The 26,121-nt window shown below is 47.0% G+C and overlaps 1 protein-coding gene across 6 annotated transcripts; it reads left to right on the top strand.

Moving 5' to 3' along the window:
* Positions 1-147: 147 nt before the first annotated feature.
* On the top strand, positions 148-25,696 carry xrn1 (5'-3' exoribonuclease 1). Of its 6 annotated transcripts, none has more exons than XM_030363328.1 (41): positions 149-357; positions 1,240-1,472; positions 1,685-1,782; positions 4,482-4,591; positions 5,227-5,337; positions 5,653-5,738; positions 6,308-6,395; positions 6,693-6,861; positions 7,241-7,308; positions 7,603-7,740; positions 7,899-8,047; positions 8,274-8,363; positions 8,854-9,010; positions 9,491-9,610; positions 10,452-10,621; positions 10,706-10,823; positions 11,261-11,350; positions 11,633-11,736; positions 11,870-12,004; positions 12,125-12,287; positions 12,776-12,889; positions 13,242-13,340; positions 13,433-13,548; positions 14,059-14,205; positions 14,365-14,454; positions 14,565-14,700; positions 14,864-14,920; positions 15,623-15,755; positions 16,349-16,418; positions 16,659-16,794; positions 16,873-16,938; positions 17,268-17,351; positions 18,030-18,086; positions 18,471-18,548; positions 18,726-18,926; positions 20,827-20,929; positions 22,076-22,305; positions 23,424-23,537; positions 24,054-24,159; positions 24,239-24,426; positions 24,555-25,696. In XM_030363328.1, exons 1-41 carry the CDS (start codon positions 283-285, stop codon positions 24,864-24,866), a joined length of 5,109 nt encoding a protein of 1,702 aa, XP_030219188.1. In that variant the 5' UTR covers positions 149-282; the 3' UTR covers positions 24,867-25,696. The 6 variants fall into 6 exon arrangements, 4 of the variants coding, with proteins under 4 accessions (XP_030219189.1, XP_030219190.1, XP_030219188.1 ...); XM_030363327.1 differs by having other exon boundaries at positions 24,236-24,426; XR_003977616.1 differs by lacking the exons at positions 20,827-20,929; positions 22,076-22,305; positions 23,424-23,537; ... (1 more) ...; positions 24,239-24,426; positions 24,555-25,696 and having other exon boundaries at positions 148-357; positions 16,659-16,791; positions 16,869-16,938; positions 17,268-17,421.
* Positions 25,697-26,121: the final 425 nt, after the last annotated feature.

Here is a 26,121-nt window from a genome sequence, read left to right as displayed (position 1 = left end):
CCTTATCAGATATACAATACATTTATTTCACATGCATTTAGGAATATTTCTGTATTGATAGACTGGAAATGATATTTCCTGTCAAATGTATTATACGGGTGGAACAAAAGTCCGCCTCCGTCTGATTCTCGGGGACGGTTTAGGCTGTTGCAGCCATAGCCAGTTCCCTTGAAGCGAAACCGGATGCCTTGACTCCACTGAACAGCTTGCCGTGACCAGAGCTGAACTCGTTTACCTTCTGACGGAACCAGCTCTAGAGGAGAGGAACGTTCCGCGGTGACAATGGGAGTACCAAAGTTCTACCGCTGGATCTCCGAGAGATACCCGTGTCTGTCCGAGGTGGTGAAGGAGCACCAGGTAACATGATGCTAACCTGTTAGCTCTACTGCTAAACAACACAGTGCTATCCTGTTAGCTCTGCTGCTACACAACACAGTGCTAAATAAAACAGTGCTATCCTGTTAGCCCTGCTGCTATACAACACAGTTCTAACCTTTTAGCTCTGCTGCTACAGAATACTGGCTAGCCCTTTAGCTCTACGAGCTACTGATCAAACATAGATGCTAACCTGGTAGCTCCACTGGCGGCTGTGGCAAAGGGAGAGCTGGTTCTATTCCTGGAGGGCAGGAGGGAGCACGGAGGTGACCCTTGTTCTGGTTCTACTGAGCAGAACCTTCTAGGGTCAGATGGTACGGGGTCGGTGTTGAAGGTCTCTGAATGGAGGTGTACTCCTCAGGGACCTCCCGTGATTGGTTCTCCCGGTCTCACCAGCCATCCAGTAGATGACGCCTGGTGTCAATCAACCAGTGTCTTCTAAACACTATCCCCAACTCCTCACTGTTAACCCCAACTCCTCACACTATCCCCAACTCCTCACTACTAACCCTGTCTGCTCTCTACTAACCCCATCTCCTCACTGCTAACCCCATCTCCTTGTTGGTACTGACATTATCTACCTGACCTGTCTGTTCAGATCACAGAGTTCGATAACCGCCACCTGTCCATGTGTGTTCAGATCCCAGAATTTGATAACCTCTACCTGTCTGTGTATCATACTATGTGTGTGTTCAGATCCCCGAGTTTGATAACCTCTACCTGTATGTGTATCATACTATGTGTGTGTTCAGATCCCAGAATTTGATAACCTCTACCTGTATGTGTATCATACTATGTGTGTGTTCAGATCCCAGAGTTTGATAACCTCTACCTGTATGTCTATCATACTATGTGTGTGTTCAGATCCCAGAGTTTGATAACCTCTACCTGGACATGAACGGGATCATCCATCAGTGCTCCCACCCCAACGATGAGGACGTCCACTTCCGCATCTCTGAGGAGAAGATCTTTGCAGATATCTTCCACTACCTGGAGGTCCTGTTCCGCACCATCAAACCCCAGAAGGTGTTCTTCATGGCGGTGGATGGCGTGGCTCCCAGGGCCAAGATGAACCAGCAGAGAGGACGCCGTTTCAGGTAGACTCTGTTCTGATAGACTACTGGGTCCTACTGAGTTACTACTACTGATGATCCAGGACCTCTAGGGTCAGATGGTCAGGACCTCTAGGGTCAGAGAGGTTCTGATCCTAACCCTGCCAGGGTTTGCTCTGCCTGGCTACTGTTCTTGATATCTATATTAATAACTTGTGACCATGTTGATAATGATGATATCGACCCTCCTCCTGCAGGTCTGCCAAGGAAGCAGAAGATAAGATCAAGAAAGCTCTGGAGAAAGGAGAGATCCTCCCCACAGAGGCTCGCTTTGACTCCAACTGTATCACCCCAGGTACACACTAGGGATTTTACTTTTGCCCAAAAATCATATTCAAAGTTTGTTTGTTTATTAATATTAATATTCGAATATATTCAAATATTTATTCATAATATTTTGACCATTAAATGCCTTCAGTAAGACCTGGATTGGGCTTCGCGAGGTTTGTTTACCGGCATTGCTATGGTTACCGGTCTTGCATGTTCCAACGGTTTATTAGGTTTCTAATAAATCGCTGGCTAGTGGCTAATCAATACTTCATTCACTGCCTCTTCCGTGGTCATTACAATATTATGAATAGACTGCGTCGGGTTCTCCGACGTCTCTCCCTCTTGGCCTGCCCATAACAGGTTCGAAAATTAAGGGCTGCCTAATATTTGTTCGAATTTTGATTTATTTTTTGATATTCGAATTATATTCGAATAACGAAGTTCGGAGTCACAGCCCTAGTACACACACACACACTAACACACACACCACCTAACCCAGGTACAAGCACGCACACACACACGCGCGCGTATACGCACGCTGTAATGGGAAAATTATATTTTCAGATTCTGTTTCTGTAACTGCCATTTGGTGATTAAGCCTTTTCGCTGACACCATTGGGGTGGTCAAGGGTCAAAGGGTCCAACTGAGAAGTCACCACTATGAGACCCCACACTATAAATGTCAATCAGCAAGTCAAATAATGTTTACTTAAAGGACAGTTTCCTGTATTCTCATTAAGGACAAGAATGCATAAGGGGATCTCTGCTCCATCATGCTCGGTATACCCTGGCACAAAGGTTAACGTTAGATAACGCTAGGGACACTAGAGTGGCTAGACAATGCAAGGAAAATGAGACAGCTTACATGATGGAGGGGAAACAATATGATTGATTTTTCTATCACACACCATGTGTGGAGTAGAGCCGATCTCAGCATTTCTAAGAAGTCCTTGCATTAGACAATGTGTCGGACCAACCTAGTACACACAAACTAACTCACAGGTACACACACACACACACACTAACCCAGGTACACTCACACTAACTCACAGGTACACACACCAACCCAGGGACACTCACACTAACACACAGGTACACTCACACTAACTCATAGGTACACACACACTAACCCAGCGACACTCACACTAACACACAGGTACACACACCAACCCAGGGACACTCACACTAACACACAGGTACACACATACTAAATCACAGGTACACACACCAACCCACACTAACACACGTACACACACCAACCCAGGTACACAAAGCAACCCAAGTACACACACACACTCACACAGGTACACACACACTTGCACACACACAACACAGATACACACACATTAATACAGGTACACACACTAGGGATGCCACGGTATGCGGTATTACCGGTGTTACCGGTGTTGAGGACAACACAGATTATTCGGCAAGTTTTTCTTTTGTTTATTTTCAGTAATAAAAAAAAAATCAGAAATGAATGATCTATAATTAATTATAATTAAGAAAATAAAAATTTAATAATAGATGGATATAATAAAAGATAGGCTACTTAATAAACCGTTGGAACACACAAGACCGGTAAACATAGCAACGCCGGTAAACGAACCCCGCGAAGCCCAATCCCTACGAGAGCTCCCCGCGCTACGGCAATCCGGAGGCGCACAGCTTTTGGCTGCGATATTATATATACAATTACATTATACTATTATATATAGAACGTTATAAGACGCTGTCACCGAGAATTGGTGCGCTGCCAGACGCTGTCACCGAGTGTGAGAGGAGAGTTGACGGAGAAGATGGCGGTTGACCTAGTTTCAAAGTTTATACCGTTTATACTCGGTAATACCGGTGTTGACACGAGTGTATTACTCTGTGTGAAAATGTCCACACCGCGGCAACCCTAACACACTAACACACACACCCGTACCCAGGTAGGGTACACACACACTAACGTACCCTAACCCAGGTACACACACAACAGAGTTAGGGTGCTGTTGAAACCTGTGTGTCCCTAGAGCAAGGGTGGTGCTGAACCCTGTGTGTCCCTAGGGTCAGGGGGTGGTAAACCCTGTGTGTCCCTAGGGTCAGGGTTAGGCTGGTGTTAAACCCTGTGTGTCCCTAGGGCAAGGGGGGTGTAGGTTGGTGTTAAACCCTGCACAATTTGAATTTGCTCAGCGAGTCACTCTGGAAACGAGCAATATACTTGTATCAATCACATCACTGTATCAATATAGGCGGGCCAAAAGCGTTGGTGTTTTACCGACCGGATACGGCAAGAGTCTTATCTATTAGGTTAGCTCCACTGGTCTGGATACGTCAGCCCTTGTATTCTTCTCATATTTTCAAATGCATGCTTGGTGCCGCCCCTCGAGTTGGGCCATTGTCATTACTCGTTGCCAGACCCTACTGCTTTCTAGATGTGGGTCTGGATTTCCAGGCTAAGCCTCCCTCAATTTACATCATAAAAATTACCCAATGATGATAACAAATGTAACAATGTCTCACTTTAAATAAATGAACATTTATTGAACTGTCTGTAAATCATGCCAGGAAAAAAAAAAAAACGGTCGATACCGATACACGTAAAAACGCAAATATCAGCCGATTATATCGGCCGGCCGATATATCGGTCGATCACTAGTCTCTAGGGTCAGGGAGGTGTTGAACCCTGTGTGTCCCTAGGGTCAGGGTTAGGGGGTGTTAAACCCTGTGTGTCCCTAGGTACGGACTTCATGGCGCGGCTCCAGGACCAGCTCCAGTACTTCGTGAACAGCAAGCAGACGTCAGACCGCAGCTGGCAGGGTGTCCAGGTGTACCTGTCCGGGCACGAGGTGAGACACCCCTACTGGAGGTACCCTGACCCCTACTGGAGGTACCCTGACCCCCTCTGGAGGTACCCTGACCCCCTACTGGAGGTAACCTGACCCCCTACTGGAGGTACCCTGACCCCCTACTGGAGGTACCCTGACCCCCTCTGGAGGTACCCTGACCCCCTCTGGAGGTACCCTGACCCCCTACTGGAGGTACCCTGACCCCTACTGGAGGTACCCTGACCCCCTCTGGAGGTACCCTGACCCCTACTTTTCTGGGGGTACATGTTATTGATCTGGAGCTACATGTTATTGGTCTGGAGGTACATGTTATAGATCTGGAGGTACCATGTTATTAGTCTAGAGGTACATGTTGTTAATCTGTTATTGATCTAGAGGTACCAGGTTATTGGTAACCTGGTACCTCCCCGATCAATAACATCATAGGTGGTACTGATCTGTCAGGGTGATGCAACGTCTGATTATTGATTATTGATGTCTTAATGATTCAAGACTCCGGGGGAAGGGCTGATTATTGATTAATGATGTCTAAATGATTCTGGGGAGGGGCTGATTATTGATTAATGATGTCTTAATGATTCCAGACTTCTGGGGAAGGAGCTGATTATTGATCAATGATGTCTTAATTTTTCCAGACTCCGGGGGAGGGGGAACATAAGATCATGGAGTTCATCCGCTCAGAGAACGCCCGGCCAGGTCACGACCCCAACACCCGCCACTGCCTATACGGCCTGGACGCAGATCTGGTGGGTGGGGGGGGGGGGGGGGTCTGTATTTGATTCAGATCAGGGTGTGTGTGTGTGTCATGTTAGGTCTGTTAGCCCGCTAATGAGTTAGTTGATTGTGTTTGTAGATAACGCTAAGTCTGTTAGGCTGCGTGTGTGTGTGTGTGTGTGTGTGTGTGTGTGTGTGTGTGTGTGTGTGTGTGTGTGTGTGTGTGTGTGTGTGTGTGTGTGTGTGTGTGTGTGTGTGTGTGTGTGTGTGTGTGTGTGTGTGTGTGTGAATCTAGGTCTGTAAGCCCGATAATAAGATGGTGGATCTGTGTGTGTGTGTGTGTGTAGATCATGCTAGGTCTGACCAGCCATGAGCCTCACTTCTCCTTACTGAGGGAGGAAGTTCGCTTTGGAGGGAAGAAATCCCAGAAGAGGTAAATACTTTTTATATCATCCATAGTAAATATGTTTTTATCATCTCTGGTAAATATGTTTTATATTCTCTTTGGTAAATACTTTTTATATATTCTCTGGTAAATATGTTTTTATCATCTCTGGTAAATATGTTTTATATTATCTCGATGTAAGTTGTATCTATTTGGATATTGTATACTCTATACAGTGAGAATATGTTCTTTATCTCGAGGATAGGGTAGGTTCCATGAAAAGGGTGTTGTATATCCGTAGGATAAGGTAGGTTCTATGTGTAATGTGCTGTATATCTGTAGGATAAGGTAGGTTCTATGTGTAATGTGCTGTATATCTGTAGGATAAGGTAGGTTCTAAGTGTAATGTGCTGTATATCTGTAGGATAAGGTAGGTTCTATGTGTAATGTGCTGTATATCTGTAGGATAAGGTAGGTTCTAATGTGCTGTATATCTGTAGGATAAGGTAGGTTCTATGTGTAATGTGCTGTATATCTGTAGGATAAGGTAGGTTATATGTGTAATGTGCTGTATATCTGTAGGATAAGGTAGGTTCTAATGTGCTGTATATCTGTAGGATAACTGCCCCAGAGGAGACCACCTTTCACCTGCTGCACTTGTCCCTGATGAGAGAATACATCGACTACGAGTTCTCTGCTCTCCGGGTGAGACGCACACACAATCAGTCAGCCATCGATGAACATCCGAAGGATGTTATAAAAGGGACTGTGCCGAAGCAGTTGGACCCTTGGCTGCTCTACCCTCCCCAGGGGGTCAAGATAACAGGCCTCAGTTACCGCCTTTAAACACACCGACAAAGTGGGGTCGCCGAGAGGCTCACGCCAACAAATGGCAATGAGAGAAACAAGACCACCCCATGTTATAGCTCACTCAGTGTTATAGATCACTGCATGTTATAGATCACTACATGTTATAGCCCAATGACTGAGCCCTTGCTGCAGACCCAGATCGGGTTCCCGTACGACCTGGAGCGGATCATCGATGACTGGGTCCTCATGGGCTTCCTGGTGGGGAACGACTTCATCCCTCATCTCCCTAACCTCCACATCAACCACGACGCACTGCCCCTGCTGTACCGGACCTACATCAGCGTGCTGCCCCAGCTGGGAGGTGAGGCCCTCAATGCACTTCCTGACCCTGACCCTGACGCTTAACCTGACCCTAGCCGTAACGCTGACCCTAAACCTAACCCTGACCCTGCTTACCCTGACCCTGCTTACCTTGACCCTAGCCCTGACCCTGACCCTTATGCGAACCCTGACCCTGGACCTGACCCTGACCCTAGTCTCTTGCTCTTAAACATGAAGTTATATACTGTACTGCAAACAAACCTGAAGGGGATTGCCCCCAATCTTTTCCCCACAATGTCTCAGACCTTAAGTAGGTGAAACCTTAGCCTTTAGACTTTGTGTTCCTTGAGAAAGAAGACGCTGTATCCAAACAACCAGACCAAAGGAATGAGTTTGTTACATGCTGTGATGTATTCCAGGTTACCTGAACGAGAACGGACATCTGAACCTCGGGAACTTTGAGAAGTACCTTGAGAAGCTCTCAGAGGTAGGGCCCTGCATTACTACCTGCTTTCATTATCCATTAGGATGAGGAATGCATTACCTCCTTCTTTAATTATCCGTGAGGTAGGACCCTGCATTACCTGCTGCTTCCATTATCCATAAGGTGTTAGTTAGCTTCACCCCTGCTCGCTCCGGATCTGCTCCCCCAAACATAGAGCCTTACAGTATTTAGAATATTGACCTGGGATGTGGATGCATCGGTGCAACATGTCTGTGATGAATCAGCTGAATCCAAGTGTCCGGTAACCACTGTGCGTCTGTCACCCGGTGCCTCTAGTTCGACAGAGAACACTTCAACGAGGTGTTTGTGGACCTCAAGTGGTTCGAGAGCAAAGTGGGCAACAAGTACCTGAACGAAGCGGCCGGACGGGCGGCCGAGAAGGAGGCCGGCAGCAAGAAGGCCAAGAAGAGAGAGGTGAGGCCTGGGCCTGGGGGAGAGAGAGAGGGGCTGGTCTAGAGCGGGACTGGTCTAGAGCCCTGGGGCGGTGGGGGTAGAGGGTATGGGGGGGGTAGAGGGGTATTCAGGTATGTGAACTCCTGTGTTTAAAGGGGAACTCCTGTGTTTGTTTGTAGGAGGCGGCTCTCTGTCTGGCAGGGCTGGCCTCAGCCAATAAGGAGCCCCCAGAGGAAGAAGAGGAGGAAGATGATATATTTGAGTCTGAGCTTCGGCAGTACAAACGCACCTACTACATGACCAAGATGGGCGTGGACGTAGTGTCAGAGTGAGCGCGAACACACACACACACACACTGTGAGCATGTTGTGGAAATGATGTAATGTATTCATAAGTGTTTCAATGCAAGTTCAGTGTTTGATGTCTCTGTGCAGTGACTTCAGTGTGTGATGTGTCTGTGCAGTGACTTCAGTGTGTGATGTGTCTGTGCAGTGACTTCAGTGTGTGATGTGTCTATGTGCAGTGACTTCAGTGTGTGATGTGTCTCTGTGCAGTGAGTTCCTGTCCGGCCAGGCCCGGTGTTACGTGGAGGGGATCCAGTGGATCCTTCACTACTACTACCATGGAGTCCAGTCCTGGAGCTGGTGAGACTCCACTGTCTGTGTCCAGGGCCTCATCCACGGGACAACACAGGACCTTTAAGATCAGGGGCTAGTACCAGTTGTAGTACTAGAAGCTGTATGCTAAATAGTACGAGGAGCTAGTATAACATCTAGCACTAGGAGCTAGTATACTAACTAGCACTAGGTGCTAGTATACTATCTAGCACTAGGAGCTGGTATACTATCTAGCACTAGGAGCTGGTATATTAACTAGCACTAGAAGCTAGTCTCAATATTAGTACTAGGAGCTAGTATACTAACTAGCACTAGGTGCTAGTATACTAACTAGCACTAGGTGCTATTATACTATCTAGCACTAGGAGCTGGTATACTAATTAACAATAGGAGCTGGTATATGAACTAGCACTAGGAGCTTGTATACTAACTAGCACTCGGTGCTATTGTACTAACTAGCACTCTGTGCTAGTGTACTACCTAGCAGTGTATTAACTAGTACTACTTTGTGTTCCAGGTACTACCCCCACCACTACGCCCCCTTCCTGTCCGACATCAGGAACATCGCTGACCTGAGGTTGACCTTTGACATAGGCCGACCCTTCATGCCCTTCCAGCAGCTGCTGGCCGTGCTACCAGCAGCGAGCAAAGACCTGCTACCCCAGAGCTACAGGGTAACACACGCACACACACACTACCTCAGAGCTACAGGGTAACACACGCACACACACACTACCTCAGAGCTACAGGTTAACACACACACACAACCCATGAGCTACAGGGTAACACACGCACACACACAGGGTCATACAGATGCACAGAGGGTAACACACGCACACACACACTACCTCAGAGCTACAGGGTAACACACACACACTACCCATGAGCTACAGGGTAACACACACACTACCCCAGAGCTACAGGGTAACACACACACACTACCCATGAGCTACAGGGTAACACACACACACACACACACTACCTCAGAGCTACAGGGTAACACACACACACTACCCATGAGCTACAGGGTAAAACACACACACTACCTCAGAGCTACAGGGTAACACACACACACTACCTCAGAGCTACAGGGTAACACACACACACTACCCCAGAGCTACAGGGTAACACAGTACTAACAGAGTTTCTCCTAGCCCCTGATGACCAGTGACAGCTCGTCCATCATCCAGTACTACCCGCTGGACTTCAAGACTGACCTGAACGGGAAGCAGCAGGAGTGGGAGGCTGTGGTGCTCATCCCCTTCATCGACGAGGTACCGACACTTAGTACCTTCTCTGTAGGTCTGTTGGCAGTCTGTTAGTTACTTCTGTTTATAGACCTTTACCAGTCTGTTTACAGTCCTTTAACAGTCTGTTAGTTACTTCTGTTTATAGACCTTTACCAGTCTGTTTACAGTCCTTTACCAGTCTGTTTACAGTCCTTTACCAGTCTGTTTACAGTCCTTTAACAGTCTGTTAGTTACGTCTGTTTACAGTCCTTTACCAGTCTGTTTATAGTCTGTTTAGTTACTTCTGTTTATAGTCTGTTTAGAGTCTGCATAGGCTGTTTACAGTCCGTTTAGTCTGTTTACAAATTGTTTAGTCTGTTTACAGTCTGTTAACAATCTGAGCTTCTTTACAGGGTGTTTATTGTCTTTACAGTCTGAGCCTCTTTACAGGGTGTTTGCTCTCTTTACAGTCTGAGCCTCTTTACAGGGTGTTCGCTCTCTTTACAGTCTGAGCCTCTTCACAGGGTGTTCGCTCTCTTTACAGACTGAGCCTCTTTACAGGGTGTTTGCTCTCTTTACAGACTGAGCCTCTTTACAGGATTTTTAGTCTCTTTACAGGTTGTTTAGTCCTTTTACAGGGTGTTTAGTCTCTTTACAGGGTGTTTAGCCTCCTTAGAGTCTGAGCCTCTTAACAGGGTGTTCTCTATCTTTACAGTCTGAGCCTCTTTACAGGGTGTTCACTCTCTTTACAGTCTGAGCCTCTTTACAGGGTGTTCACTCTCTTTACAGTCTGAGCCTCTTTACAGGGTGTTCACTCTCTTTACAGTCTGAGCCTCTTTACATGGTGTTAAGCCTCTTTACAGGATGTTGTGCTCTGTGTGTTCAGACGCGTTTGTTGGCAGCGATGGAGCCGTGCAACGAGCATCTGACTAAATGGGAGAAGACGAGGAACCGACACACCGAGTGCATCGTCTACACCTACGACACCGACGTAGACTTAACCTACCCCTCCCCACTGCCCCTGCTGTTCCCCAACATCACGCACTGCCATGTCAGGTGTGTGTCTGTCTGTGTGTCTTGACGATTGTGTCACAAGGCTGTGTCTGTCTGTGTCTGACGGCTGTGTCTATGGGTTGCCAGGGCGACGGCCGTGCCGATGGACGCCTGGCACGTATCCATGGCCCACGTGGGACGACCCATTGACCGCTCGGCGCTCTACTTCTGTGGCTTCCCCACGCTGCAGCACATCAAACACAAGGTACCACGGGGACCTTACTGGGATACTACTGGTTATTGCTGGGACCTTAATGTATACGACTGGTGCCTTACTGGGATACTACTGGTTATTGCTGGGACCTTAATGTATACGACTGGTGCCTTACTGGGATACTACTCGTTTATTACTGGTACATTACTGGGATACTACTAGTTTATTGCTGGTACCTTAATCTATACGACTGGTATGATACTGGTACATTGCTGGGATGCCACTGGTACATTACTGGGATGCCACTGGTACATTACTGGGATACCACTGGTACATTACTGGGATACTACTGGTACAATACTGGGATACTACTGGTGCTTTACTGGGATACTACTGGGATCTACTTGGGAATCCCCCAGGCAGGAGACCTCGCTGTAACCTGTGTGTGTTACCTCTCTGTGACCTGTCTCTCTTTAACCTGTCTATAGTTCTATAAGAAGAAGGGTGGAGTGATGGTGTTCCAGCAGCCCAGCAGAGGAGAGAACACCATCCTGGAGATCATCCAGCAGGAGGAGCCAGTGAGAGAGAGACACACACACACACACACACACACACACACACGCACACGCACACAATAGGCTTATTGGCAGAGACAGCGTGGACAGGGTTAAATAAGGTCCCAATTCTCTAAATTGATTACTTTTTTCAGTAACGCTGATAAAATAGATGACAATGTAGACGATCATATGACAAAGGACCATGTTTAAAGTGGTTTGGGGCTGGCTCTTAAAGGGGTACACACGAACTCTGTGTGTCTCCTGAGGCGTGCTGGGGGTCTCACGGCCTCGTCTGTTCCCCAGCTGTGTGAGGAGGTGGCCGCCCGGGTCCTGGGGAGGCCGGTCTTCGTCAGCTGGCCCCACCTGGAGGAGGCCCGCGTGGTGGCGGTGTCAGACGGGGAGACCAGGTGAGACCAGCAGGGAGACAGCAGACCGGCTGGTCAGGGGGAGGGGGGAGACCAGCAGTGTGGTGCCACGCCCCCCGGTCAGTGTGTGCTCAGTGTCTGAGGGGGTCTGACGAGTGTTCCATCTGTGTTCCAGGTTCGTCCTCGAGGAACCCCCCGGGGTCCAGAAGGTCTACGAGCGGCCCTCCAGCCCCCCTCCAACCAGGACCTCACACCTCTCCGACAAGGACCACAAGGACTGGGTGAAGGACGTCCAGGGGAACACGGAGCAGTAAGTCTGGCTGCACCGTGACTTCTAGAGCTACTATTAGAACCACTGAGGAGGGCTGAGTGGGGAACCCTCTCCCTAGCCTGCTGCAGAGGAAGGATTAATGGTGAACTCTCTCCCTAGCTTCATGAAGAGGAAGGGCATCGTGGTGAAGGAGACGGCGGTGGTGGTGTACGTCCAGCAGCTGACAGGGAGGAAGTACGTCCCCCTCCCCGACGGGTCGGTGGTCCTGGAGAAACAGTGGTCCAGACAGGTCCTAAACTTCCCCTACCAGACCGTGGTCAAGGTACTATACTGAAGTATACTACACTATACCACACACTATACCACACACTATAACTCACACCATACTACACACTATACTGCACACTATACTACACACTGTAACACACACTATACCACACACCATACTAAACACTATACTACACACTATACTACACACTGTAACACACTTTACCACACATAATACTACACACTATACACTATACTACACACATTGTACCACACTATAATACACATTATACTATACTACACTACACCACACTACACTATACTACACCACACTTTACCACACTATACTACACCATACTTTATTAAACTATACCACACTATACTACACACTCTACTACACTACACACTATAGTACACTATAATACTAGACCCTATAACATCTACAAACACAATAACATATATTCATCAGCATTAATGTGTGTGTGTGTGTGTGTGTGTGTGTGTGTGTGTGTGTGTGTGTGTGTGTGTGTGTGTGTGTGTTAGGACATCGAGGCGTTTGATTCGTGCCACGCCCGCTTCAGGACGCTGGAGGAGCTCTTCCCCCCGACCAGCAACGTGTTCATGGTGGGACACCCCTACTACGGGGCCCTCGGAGAGGTAAACACACAGAGACACACCCCTACTACGGGGCCCTCTGAGAGGTAAACACAGAGACACACCCCTACTACGGGGCCCTCGGAGAGGTAAACACACAGAGACACACCCCTACTACGGGGCTCTCTGAGAGGTAAACACACAGAGACGCACCCCTACTACAGGGCCCTCTGAGAGGTAAACACAGAGACACACCCCTACTACGGGGCCCTCAGAGAGGTAAACACAGAGACACACCCCTACTACGGGGCCCTCAGAGAGGAACAGACACACACACACATACCCCTACTACGGGGCCCTCAGAGAGATCAGACACTGCTGGCCCAGGCTCACAGGCCCGTTCTGATGTCCACAGGTGCTTGATTCCAGTGATGTCATCAAAGAGGGCCGGGTCCGAGTCGTCTTCAACGTCCCGCAAGAACCACAGCTAGAGTCTCTGATCCACAACCAGCATGTAAACAAACACGCACGCGCATGCACGCACACTTGACTTATGTTAACCTGTGTGTGTTATGTTAACCTGTGTGTGTGTGTGCGTGTGTGTAGAAGTTCTCTGTGCGCTACAGCCCCGGCTACATCCTGGCGTCCCGTCTGGGCGTCACCAGCTACCTGGTGTCACGCTTCTCAGGGAGCATCTTCATTGGCCGAGGATCCAAGAGGAAGTAAGCCCCGCCCCCTAACTCCTACAACACCACCCCAGCAGGACACAACCCCAACCAACGCAACTTAACACCTCCCCACCCAAGCAACACAACCCCACCCAACATAACACCACTCAATCAACAAATCACCACACAACCCAACAGTACCAAACAACATCATGTAGATGTACGATAGAAACCTGTCTGTCGGCCCGTGTGGTGAGCAGAAGGTCGAGGTGTATAGTATCCTGTCTGTCTGTCTACCTGTCTATCTGTCAGCCCGTGTGGTGAGCAGAACGTCGAGGTGTATGGTAACCTGTCTGTCTGTCAGCCCGTGTGGTGAGCAGAACGTCGAGGTGTATGGTAACCTGTCTGTCTACCTGTCTGTCTGTCAGCCCGTGTGGTGGGCAGAAGGTCGAGGTGTATGGCAACCTGTCTGTCTGTCTACCTGTCTGTCTGTCTGTCAGCCCTTGTGGTGAGCAGAAGGTCGAGGTGTATAGTAACCTGTCTGTCTACCTGTCTGTCTGTCAGCCCGTGTGGTGAGCAGAAGGCCAACGTGGGGTTGAACCTGAAGTTCAACAAGAAGAACGAAGAGGTGCCGGGCTACACCCGGCGGACGGAGAAGGAGTGGCTCTACTCCTCCGCCGTGGAGGAGCTGCTGGGGGAGTACCTGGAAAGGTGCCCGTCTCACATTCCTCTCTCACCTCCCTGTCTCAGCCCCCCGTCTCACCCTCCTGCCTCCACCTCCTGTCTCAACACCCCGTCTCACCTCCTGCTCTGGTCGGACCGCTGCTGCTCCGGAGGTTGTTGACCGTGTGTGTGTGTGTATGTGTTCAGGTTCTCGGAGGTGTTCGACCTGGTCTCCAGGAACAGTCATGATGATGTGTTCTATGAAGATGACATCTGGCCTGCAGCGGAACACAATGGGTAACACACACACACACACAGACACAGACACACACACACACACACACACACACCCTGAGGTCGTCCAATATCTGAGCCCTAACTCAGAGGCCCCGTGGCTCCTCCCCCAGGGCCCAGAAGGTCTCTGAGATCACTTCCTGGCTGCGGGAGCATCCTGTCAGCCTGGTCGGACGCACGTCATGTGACCTCCAGGTGCTGGACGGCAACATCGTGGAGAAGATCGAGGAGCAGGTGGAGAGGGCCAAGGTACCTCATTCTCTGCCTCACTCTCTCACTACCTCAGTATTTACCTACCTCCCGCTTTCACTGTCTCACTCACAGAACATTCAGTATGTAGAATTACTTTTTCCCTTCAATCATTAATCTGTCCCTCTCCCTCTCTGTCTCTCTCTGTCTCTCTCTCTCCTAGACTAAGAAGAGCAGTAAGAAGGTCCGTGTGACTGTGAGGCCTCATCTCCTTTTCAAGGTGAGACTAACCCCTGGACCCTCTAGACCCCCTGGACCCCCCGGTCCCTCTAGACCCCCCGGTCCCTCTAGACCCCCCGGTCCCTCAAGACCCCCCGGTCCCTCAAGACCCCCGGTCCGTCTGGACCCTCTAGACCCCCCGGCCCCTTTAGACAAGTGATGGGTAACTCTCATGATGAAGTGGGCCACAATGGTTCATCATCACATCAGAGGGCATGGACATGATTGCGCACTTCAACTAATCGGTTATGAGAGAAGCTACAAAATCATATTAATAAAAAAAGGAAAAGGCTTATACATATATGTCTGGATCAGCGGTGGCTGGTGATCAATTTGTGTGGGGGGGATAGTCGTGGACCGGGGGTCTGGGGTTCCTCCCCCAGGAAAGGTTGAATTTGTTAGATGTGATTTCCTGTATTCTGGTACATTTTGGGGATGGCCACTAACTACAAATTCATTCAGATTCATGGCCAACATACATTAATTTCATATTTTCCATTCTGAAATGCATTTTCTACATGTCTATACTCTTAATACTCTCACCACAAATACAACAAGTTTGTTTTAACAGAAACATCAGGCACATGAGTGATTAGTGTTTTTCGGTGCAAAGGGCTCACATACATCATCATTCAATGATGGCACAAAACTGAAAAACAGAGGCCCAACATTAAGTGCATCAACATTACATTGTGTGTTTCAGCCCATGGAGCAGCACCAGGGCGTGGTCCCCGACCCGGACGCAGAGTTCCAGCTGTTTGACCGCGTGGTCAACATCAGGGACAGCTTCACCGTCCCGCTGGGCCTCAGGGGCACCGTGGTGGGCATCCAGGGAGGTGGGTCCACTCACCCCTACGGGCCCCACACTGACCCCCTCTAGTCCCCACACTGACCCCCTCTAGTCCCCACACTGACCCCCTCTAGTCCCCACACTGACCCCCTCTAGTCCCCACACTGACCCCCTCTAGTCCTCACACTAAGCCCCTACGGTCCCCCGATCCAACATACATTAATTTCATATTTTCCATGCTGAAATGCATTTGTCGTTATGTCTATACTCTTATTAAACGACAAATACAACAAGTTTGTTTTAACAGAAACAACAGGCACATGAGTGGTTAGTGTTTTTTGGTGCAAAGGGCTCACATACATCATCATTCAATGATGGGACAAAACTGAAAAACAGAGGCCCAATATTAAGTGCAACAACATTATATTCAGTGCAGTTGTAGTAGTTGTAGTGGTTACACTACAAACCGCAGTAGTTGGAGTGGTTACACTACAACTACTAGTCCTCACACTAACCCTCTACGGTCCCAACAATAACCCCCTGCGGTCCTCAAACTAACCCCTACGGTCTTATAGTCAACTCAATCAATATGCATTCATTCATGTTTATGTGTGTGTGTGTGTGTGTGTGTGTGTGTAGCTGCCAGGGAACCAGAAGTCCTTTATGAGGTTGTGTTTGATGAAGAGTTTGTTGGAGGACTCACCATCAGGTAATCTCTCTCTCTCTCTCTCTCTCTCTGTCTCTCTTCCTCTCTCTCTCTCTCTCTCTCTCTCTCGCTCTCGCTCTCGCTCTCTTCCTCTCGCTCTCTTCCTCTCTCACTCGCTCTCTTCCGCTCTCACTCGCTCTCTTCCTCTCTCACTCGCTCTCTTCCTCTCTCGCTCTCACTCGCTCTCTCTCGCTCTCTCTCTCTGACCTGTGTGTGTGTGTGTGTGTGTGTGTGCGCGCCCAGGTGCACTATGGGCCGTGGGTACCGCCTCCCCTCCTGCGCTCTGATCAACCTGTCCCATGGAGTCCGGGCGGAGAGCGGAGCGCACAAACTGACCGCCATCGTGAAGCCCCAGCGCCAGGCCGGCCCCCCCCCCCAGGTATCACACCCCTCTGTCCCCCTCTATACCCCTCTGTACCCCTCTGTACCCCCTATTTACACCCTGATCCGTCTCCAGAACAACCACAAGCAGCCCGGAGGGGGGAGGACAGACCCCCAGGGAGGCAGGAAGCCAAACAGCAAGGTAACCCTAACCTCTGACCTCTAACCCCTGACCTCTAACCCTGACCCTAACCAGAATGTCAAGGTAACCCTGACCCCTAACTCGGACCCTAACCCTGACCTCTAACCCCTGACCCTAACCAGAATGTCAAGGTAACCCTGACCCCTAACTCGGACCCTAACCCTGACCTCTAACCCCTGACCCTAACCAGAATGTCAAGTTAACCCTGACCTCTAACCCTGACCTCTATCCTGACCCCTGACCCTAAGAAGCAGCTAACCATTGGTTTGTAGTCAATTAGCGTTTGATTCTTGTTGCTCATTCATTTAGATTCTCCTCTTCCTCCTCAGGTAAAAGAGGAGTTCACCAATGCCTGGCAGACGGCAAAGAACGCTGGACCCCCTCAGAAACCCCCAGGACACTGGCAGAGCTCTGTGAGGACCCTACACTACCATACACTACACTGTACACACTGCCCACACCCCAGGACACTGGCAGAGCTCTGTGAGGACCCTACACTACCATACACACTATATACACTGTACATTACCATCATCACTCTATACACAAAGCCTACGCTGTATACACTACCATCTACACACGGTATACACTAGACACACCCTACATGCACACTTTTTACACTACCATCTACACACTATATACACTGTACACTATACACACCCTACATTGTATACCCTACCATCTACACACTATACACTGTCCACTACATCTTCACACTGTATACATTAGACACACCCTATATACACACTATGCACTGTACACTGCCATCTACACACTGCATACACTAGACACAAACTATATGCACACTATATAAACTATCATATACACACTATATACACTACCATCTACACACTATATACATCCTATATACACTCTGTACACACCCTAGACTACCATACACACTATACATACCTTATATACACTGTACACTACCATATACACACTATGTATACTACACACTATATACACTAAACACACCCTATATGCACACTATATACCACCATCTACACACTGTATATACTATCCTGTTCTATACGGTGCATCTACCTGTTATGTATGTTTAATTAACATTTTCCTATTTTCCTCTCTAGGAAGGAAATATTCAACAGAATAAACCCCAGCAACACACTACTCCTAACAACAAGACAGTAAGACGCACACACACTCCTCACAAGACAGTAGTACGCACACACACTCCTCACAACAAGACATTAAGACAAACTCCTAGCAATAAGACAGTAAGACAAACTCCTAAAAACAAGACAGTAAGGCGCACACGCACTCCTCACAGCGAGACAGTAAGAAAAAATCCTAACAAGACAGTAAGACAAACTCCTAACAATAAGACGGTAAGAACCACACACAATCCTCACAACAAGACAGGAAGACACACTCCTAACAACAAGACAGTAAGACACACACACACAAACGGTTATACAATACCCCATGGGGACGGTCCCCATGGTGACGAACCTTAGAGGTGCCTCCATAGAGGTGGACCTCAGACTCTATCTTGTGCTGTTTTGCTCCAGGCTCCTGGTGGATTCAGACTGTTGAAGAGAAACGAAGATGCCAACCCTCATCTCCCACCAAACATCTCTGCTACCAAGGTACAAAGCCATGCTAACCATAGGCTGGCCATAGATTAACTATGTGCTAACCATAGGCTGGCCGTAGGCTAACTCTGTGCTACCCATAGGATGGCCATAGGCTAACAGTGCTAACCATAGGCTTGCCATGTGCTTACTATGTGCTAAGCTATGTTATGCTATCATCTCTCCTCTCAGGCTTCCACTGAATTTGAGGAGCTCATCGCCAACCTCAAGATCTCCCACAGCAACCAGCAGATCTCCCATGGCAACCAGCAGATCTCCTATGGCAACCAGCAGATCTCCCATAGCAACCTGCACGGCCCCGTCCCCCTCCCTCCTCCACAGCAAGCCAGCAACCAATCAGACGGACCGCTGTCACCACAGTCCTTCGCTATGGTGAGAATATACAATACACAATAATACACTACACATGGAGTGGTAGTGGGAATATATAATTCACTACATAGTAGTACTAGTAGTAATATATAATACACTATAGATGCACTACTCATGTAGTAGTAGTGGTAGTGGTGGTTACTTAAGCAATATCACACTAAAGGTCGCAATGTTGTGGCTCTATATCAGCGCTGCTGTGATTCGGCCGTAGGTAGGAGGCCGGAGGTAATCACAGCAGCGCTGATATAGAGCCACAACATTGTGACCTTGAGTGTGATATTGCTTTTATACAGCAGTTATACAGTTATCACCCAAGTGGGTGCTACATATTGGTGGTGGTTAGTGAGGTCCCCCCTTCACTTTAGGCGTCTCTGAGTGTTATTAATTATTATTATTCTTCATGTTTAACCTCTGTTTTCCTTTTATTCCTAGTCTGTTTTACATAGTTTTGAATGATGACTATATGCTCCTTAAGGTGACCTTGGGTGTCTTGAAAGGCGCCTCTAAATTAAATGTATTATTATTATTATTATTATACTAGTAAAATGTACTGTGATGTTGGACGCTCATATCAGCGCTCCTGCAGAGCTCATGGAACGTCTCTTGTCCAATCAAATTACTCGCTCAGAACCACTGTTGTATAAAATACACTAGTAGTAGTAGTAGTAGTAGTAGTAGTAGTAGTAGTAGTAGTAGGGGTGCAACGGATCACAAAACTCACGGTTCGGATCCTGTCACTGTTTTTGAGTCACGGGTCGGATCATTTTCGGATCAACAATAATGATAAGACAAATGTGACTTTAAATACAATTTTCAAATGTGTAAAAACAAAATGAAGTGAAAAATTAGGTAATTATTCTGCTTCCTTTAAGCATAGTCAGTATAAAAAAAAATTGCAATCTGAGGCATTAGTCCTTCTTCTTTTTAACATGGATAGTAAATAATCCCTAACCCTGGATTTACAATTCAGGATGTCTGCATTGCCTGGGGAGAGTTTAGAGTCTACACTCTCCCAAGGCAACGCAGACATCCTCATCTTCTTTTGTTTCATCAAGTATGGTATAGCGAAATACAGTTTCTGTCGTGTTTTATTTGGCATTTTGTAAATCCATTGATTTCGATTGGAAGACTCATTGCAAGGGGGGTTGGTTGTAGTCTTTTTGCTCGGTTCAAGCCCTACTGTTGATACGGAGAACCGAGCGAAAAGACTACAACCAAACATAAACATGTCCGGTTCCGGTTTCAGTTTCAATGGGATTTACGGCCAAATAAAACACAACAGAAACTGTATTTCGCTACGATACGTGATGATGTTGTTAATACCGGAATTGAACCGTGAGGGTTGATCCATACGGTTCACGGGTAACCCGTGAACCGTTGCACCACTAAGTAGTAGTGAGAATATATACACTAGATATAATACACTATAGATATATTGTTAGTACTAGTAGTATATAATACACTATGGATATAGCTGTAGTGGTAAGAATATATAATACACTATAGATATATCTGTAGTGGTGAGAATATATAATACACTATAGATATGTTAGTAGTATATACTATACTATAGATATATTGTTAGTACTAGTAGTATATAATACACTATAGATATGTTAGTAGTATATAATACACTATAGATATATTGTTAGTACTAGTAGTATATAATACACTATAGATATATTGTTAGTACTAGTAGTATATAATACACTATAGATATATTGTTAGTACTAGTAGTATATAATACACTATAGATATGTTAGTAGTATATAATACACTATAGATATATCTGTAGTGGTGAGAATATATAATACACTATAGATATGTTAGTAGTATAAAATACACTATAGATATATCTTTAGTAGTTCTGGTGAGCATCTCCTCCTCTGATTGTCTGTAGAAGGGGACCATGGTGCTCAAGGAGATGTTGAAGATTGACAGCCCTAGCCCCGCCCCCTCAGGAAACCAGCAACCAACCAGGAGACGGTCCTCTAAGAAGCTTGGTAAACTCATGCACTCACTCACTACCTCACTCACTCACTACCTCACTCACTCACTACCTCACTCACTCATTACCTCACTCACTCACTACCTCACTCACTCACTACCTCACTCACTCATTACCTCACTCACTCACTACCTCACTCACTCACTACCTCACTCACTCACTACCTCACTCACTCAATACCTCACACACTCACTACCTCACTCACTCTCACACACTCACTACCTCACTCACTCACTACCTCCCTCAATACCTCACACACTTACTACCTCACTCACTCACTACCTAACTCACTACCTCACTCACTCACTACCTCACTCACTCACTACCTAACTCACTACCTCACTCACTCACTACCTCACTCACTCACTACCTAACTCACTACCTCACTCACTCACTACCTCACTCAATACCTCATTTTTTTAACTCACTCACTACCTCACACACCTACTACATTACTCACTACCTCACTTACCAACTCACTACATTACTCACTACCTCCCTCACTCACTACCTCACTCCCTCCCTCCCTCCCTCCCTCACTCACTACCTCCCTCACGCCTCGTGCCCACTGCATCCGTCCGTTGACTGATCCCCATTGACTTCGAATGGGGATGGACGAGCAATGCATTGTGGATCTGTGCGCTCCCTTGGAGCCTTTGTATCCGTCAAAAAGTTGAAAAATGTTCAACTTTTTCGGCAGCGACGGATCCGTCATCCAATCAGATTGCGTATGCAAATTTAAGCACTGACACTACTCAGGCTCTAACGACCCTGGAAACCTCCCCCATCCGTCAGCCACGCCTTCTGAGTCCTTTGACTGACGGTGCAGTGGGCAAGAGGCGTCACTCACTACCTACCTCACTCTCTTCCTCCCTCACTACCTCACTCTCTTCCTCCCTCACTACCTCACTCACTTCCTCACTCACTTCCTCACTCAATTCCTCCCTCACTACCTCACTCTCTTCCTCCCTCACTACCTCACTCACTTCCTCACTCACTTCCTCCCTCACTACCTCACTCACTTCCACACTCACTTCCACACTCACTTCCACACTCACTTCCTCACTCACTTCCGCACTTACTACCTCACTCACTACCTCCCTCACTTCCTCACTCACCCCCTTCTGCTGTCTCCTTTCAGCGGCTCAGATGAACGCCCCTCAGACTGAGTCACATGTTGTGGGTCACCAGGCCACGCCCTTCCAGGCCACACCCTTCCAGGCCACGACCTTCCCGGCCACGCCCCTCCAGGATAAGCCCCTCCCCCTGGGTCTTGGGGCGGCGGGTCCTGGGGTGGCGGCGGAGCTCTCTAGGGTCTGCGTGGGTCTCGGCATCGGAGCTCCAGACATCAGCAGCATGCGCACCAGACAGGTACTACTGTACATTACTACAACATTACTATGCAATTACTATTCTATACTATAACATTACTATGCATAACAACACATTAACATGCCATCATAACATTTCTATAACATTACTCATAGTATACTCTAACATTACCATACCATCAAATTACTATAACATTACAATATTATCACATTTCTATAACATTACAATACTATCACATTACTGTAACAGTACATTAAGATATTACTATAACTTACTACTACTATCTTATTACTATAACGTTACTGTAACATTACTATTTTATAAAATACTATCTTATAACATTAGTATTCTATACTGTAACATTACTATAACATAACTCATAGTATACTATAACATTACTTTATTATAACAATGCTATAACATTACTCATAATATAACATTGCAACATTACTATAGTGCTATAACATTGCTCATACTATAACATTACTATACTATAAAATGACTGTACTGCTATCGCCTTACTATAACATCACAATACTATAGCATTGTTACACTATAACATTACTATACTACTTTCCCATCACAATACTATCACATTACTATACAATAACATGACAATACTATCATTACTATGACATTCCTACACTATCACATTACTATAACATCACAATACTATCATTACTATAACATTGCTATACTATAACATTAATGTACCTTAACATTACTATACTAGCATATCACAATACTGTCAAATTAGAATACTAACTACACTATCACAATCATATACTATAACATTACTATACTATCTTATTACTATAACATTGATACACTATACTATAACATTACAATACTATCACATTACTATAGCTTTTCAATACTATACTATCACATAAAAATATATGATCACATTACTATACTATAACCTTACAATATTACTATAACTTTACTGTAACAATACAACACTATACCATCACAGTTCCATACTATTCCATACTATAATAATATAAATGTGTATACAGGTATATCAGCCTCACTATGTGGTTTGTCTGAAATGTATCTACAGGATAGTGGGGGTCTCTGTCTTTAATCGGGTCAGGAGGGGAGTCATGAATGGGCTGGTGGCCTGTCTAACAGACTGGTGATCATGTTGTCCTCAGGGCCTGGTGGCCTGCCAGGTGAAGCTGTCTAACGGACTGGTCCTCCAGGGACCGCAGTGTCCCTCAGAACACGAGGCCAAGGAGAAGGCTGCCCTGCTCACCCTGCAGAGACTGGTGAGAAAACCACTGACACACCTAGGAAACCTCAATAATACACCTAGGAAACCTCAATAATACACCTAGGAAACCTCAATAATACACCTAGGAAACCTCAATAATACACCTAGGAAACCTCAATAATGCACCTAGGAAACCTCAATAATGCACCTAGGAAACCTCAATAATACACCTAGAAAACCTCAATAATACACCTAGGAAACCTCACTGATACAGGACCTAGGAAACCTCACTGATACAGGAACTAGGAAACCTCACTGATACAGGAACTAGGAAACCTCACTGATACAGGAACTAGGAAACCTCACTGATACAGGAACTAGGAAACCTCACTAATACACCCAGGAAACTAACATAGGACCTAGGACACCTCACTAACACAGGACCTAGGTTAGTCTAGTGAGGACCTTTTTGTTATGATCCTAGTTTGTAGTTCAGTTTATTATGAATTAGTTAATATATGTGTGTGTGTATATGTTTAATGTGTGTTTGTGTGTTTCTGTTTCTATGCAGACGTCGATGGGGCTGGGCTTCCCCCTCCCCCCCTCCATGTTCTCGGGGATCGGAACAATGAGGAGTCCTCACATGGGAGCCACTCCCCCTCTGTTCAACCAATCAGGTCAGTATACTGTACCTGCTTTTATTTTTGTTTTGTTCCTCTGTTGTTGACGTTCCTCTCTGTTGTTGTTGTCCAGCAGGGGGCGTTCTGATGCCCCCCCAGGCCTATGGTCCCCTGTGGGGTCTGACCCCCCCCCACCCCAACCAGCCCTTCTTCATGGGGCCGGGGACCTTCCCCGGGGCCGCCCGAGGTCCTGCCCCTGCCCGGGGCCCCGCCCCCTCCCCCACCCTGCCCATCGGATCACATAACCAGTTCGTTCCTCTACAGGTAACCATGACAACCACCGAGTCATCAAACACACACTGAGACATCAAACACAAACTGAGACACCAACTACACGCTGAGACTTCTTTGTAACCAGTTGTCATACTAACTGGTCTCCTCCTCTTCCTCAGGTGACGAAGAAGAGGGTGTCCTCAAACAGGAAGGGCCAGGATGGCAGAGAGTTCTACAGGAAGCAGAACCTGCCAACCGGCCAATCACAGGCCACTAGCCAACACGCCGGCCAACCACAAGGCCAGGGTAAAGTGGACCCACCCCCTGGCAATAGAAGCCCCGCCCCCTCCGGCCAGCCTGAAGGCATGGCCGCGACGACCACCCAATACACACCCCCCCGCCAAGCCCCGCCCCACACACCTGGCTCCGCCTCCAAGAGGAGAAACAGGAAGCTGGCGGTCAACTTCCTGCCGGCTAAAGTCTCTGAGTGACGCGTGTGGAGTGGAGGGAGATGAGTTGACTCCTCCTCCTTGTCCTGATCATGTGTTACCCATCTCGTTACTCGACCGCCAGCGACGCCCACTGACAGGACGCTAACATTAGGAAAGCATTGTTTAATTCTAATCTAATTCTGAAACATTTAATCCACATTCAGAGAGACACATGTTACTTACTGCCAGACATTATTCATAATCAGCCTTGGATCTCATCTTGTTTTAAGCCGATTAAACGTCTTGATAAAAGAAAAAATATTTTTTAAATCCATTTGTGCGTTTTAACTGTTGAGCAGCAAGGTTTCCACCTAAGTCTCGAGTATCTGGTTGTGTTACCTTAACTGAGCTCAATGTTGGGTTGTGTTACTGTAACTACATTTGCATTGTTGTGTTACCATAACTAAACTCTGTAGCGTTGTATTACCGCTACTCTCCAAAATGTTGTTGTACAATAACTACACTCCATAACATTGGGTTGTGTTACCGTAACTACACTCTGTGATGTTGTGTTACTGCTACACTCCCTAGCATTCGGTTGTGTCACCCTAGCATTGGGTTGTGTCAACCTAGCGTTGGGTTGCGTCACTCTAGCGTTGTGTTACACACCTCAGCTCTAGATGAATTCATGACTATCTCAAAGGTGGTGGATTTTAATTTTCATGATTTGTTTTAATTCTTTAAGTCTGGATATTTTAAAGGCAGCGTGTTTCTTTGTAGGAAAGCTGTTTAACTGTTTGTACACTGATTGTTTGAAGGCTGTTTCCAGCTGCATGTTGTCTTACTGCCAAGGAATGTGCAGCAAATAAAGTTTCTTTCCTATCGCACAACACAGTGCTTCTGTTCTGGTGAGCAGCCCATTGCTGGACGACCGTTTACCCTGGGCAACTAGACATGTTGACTCTTCACACTCGACATGTTGACATGTTCACACTCAACATGACACTAGTCATGTGGACACTAGACATGTTGACAATAGACATGTTGACATGCTGATACGAGACATGTGGACATGCTGACACTAGACATGTGGACACTAGACAGGTTGACACTAGTCATGTGGACACTAGTCATGCTGACACTAGTCATGCTGACACTAGTCATGTTGACAATAGGCATGTTGACATTTGGACAGGTTGACACTAGACATGTTGACATGTGCAAATGCATAACTAGACATGGTTCTGAAGTAAATGCATGTGGTTGCGTTATCCCACTTGTCGTCATTTTCCGTGAGCATGCTAACTAGCTACTG

This window comes from Gadus morhua, chromosome 8, assembly GCF_902167405.1.
Source record: "Gadus morhua chromosome 8, gadMor3.0, whole genome shotgun sequence".
In the NCBI taxonomy this organism is placed as follows: domain Eukaryota; kingdom Metazoa; phylum Chordata; class Actinopteri; order Gadiformes; family Gadidae; genus Gadus; species Gadus morhua.
Note: the sequence above shows the minus strand (reverse complement) of the source record. Positions and strands in the feature narration are given on the sequence as shown.

Bases quoted from the DNA above. Each gene is read 5' to 3' on its own strand.
- xrn1 (XM_030363327.1), top strand. From the start codon at position 283: ATGGGAGTACCAAAGTTCTACCGCTGGATCTCCGAGAGATACCCGTGT. The intron at 9,611-10,451 runs GTACCGACACTT...CTGTGTGTTCAG, and splicing joins TCATCCCCTTCATCGACGAG to ACGCGTTTGTTGGCAGCGAT. The intron at 18,927-20,826 runs GTGAGAATATAC...GATTGTCTGTAG, and splicing joins CACCACAGTCCTTCGCTATG to AAGGGGACCATGGTGCTCAA.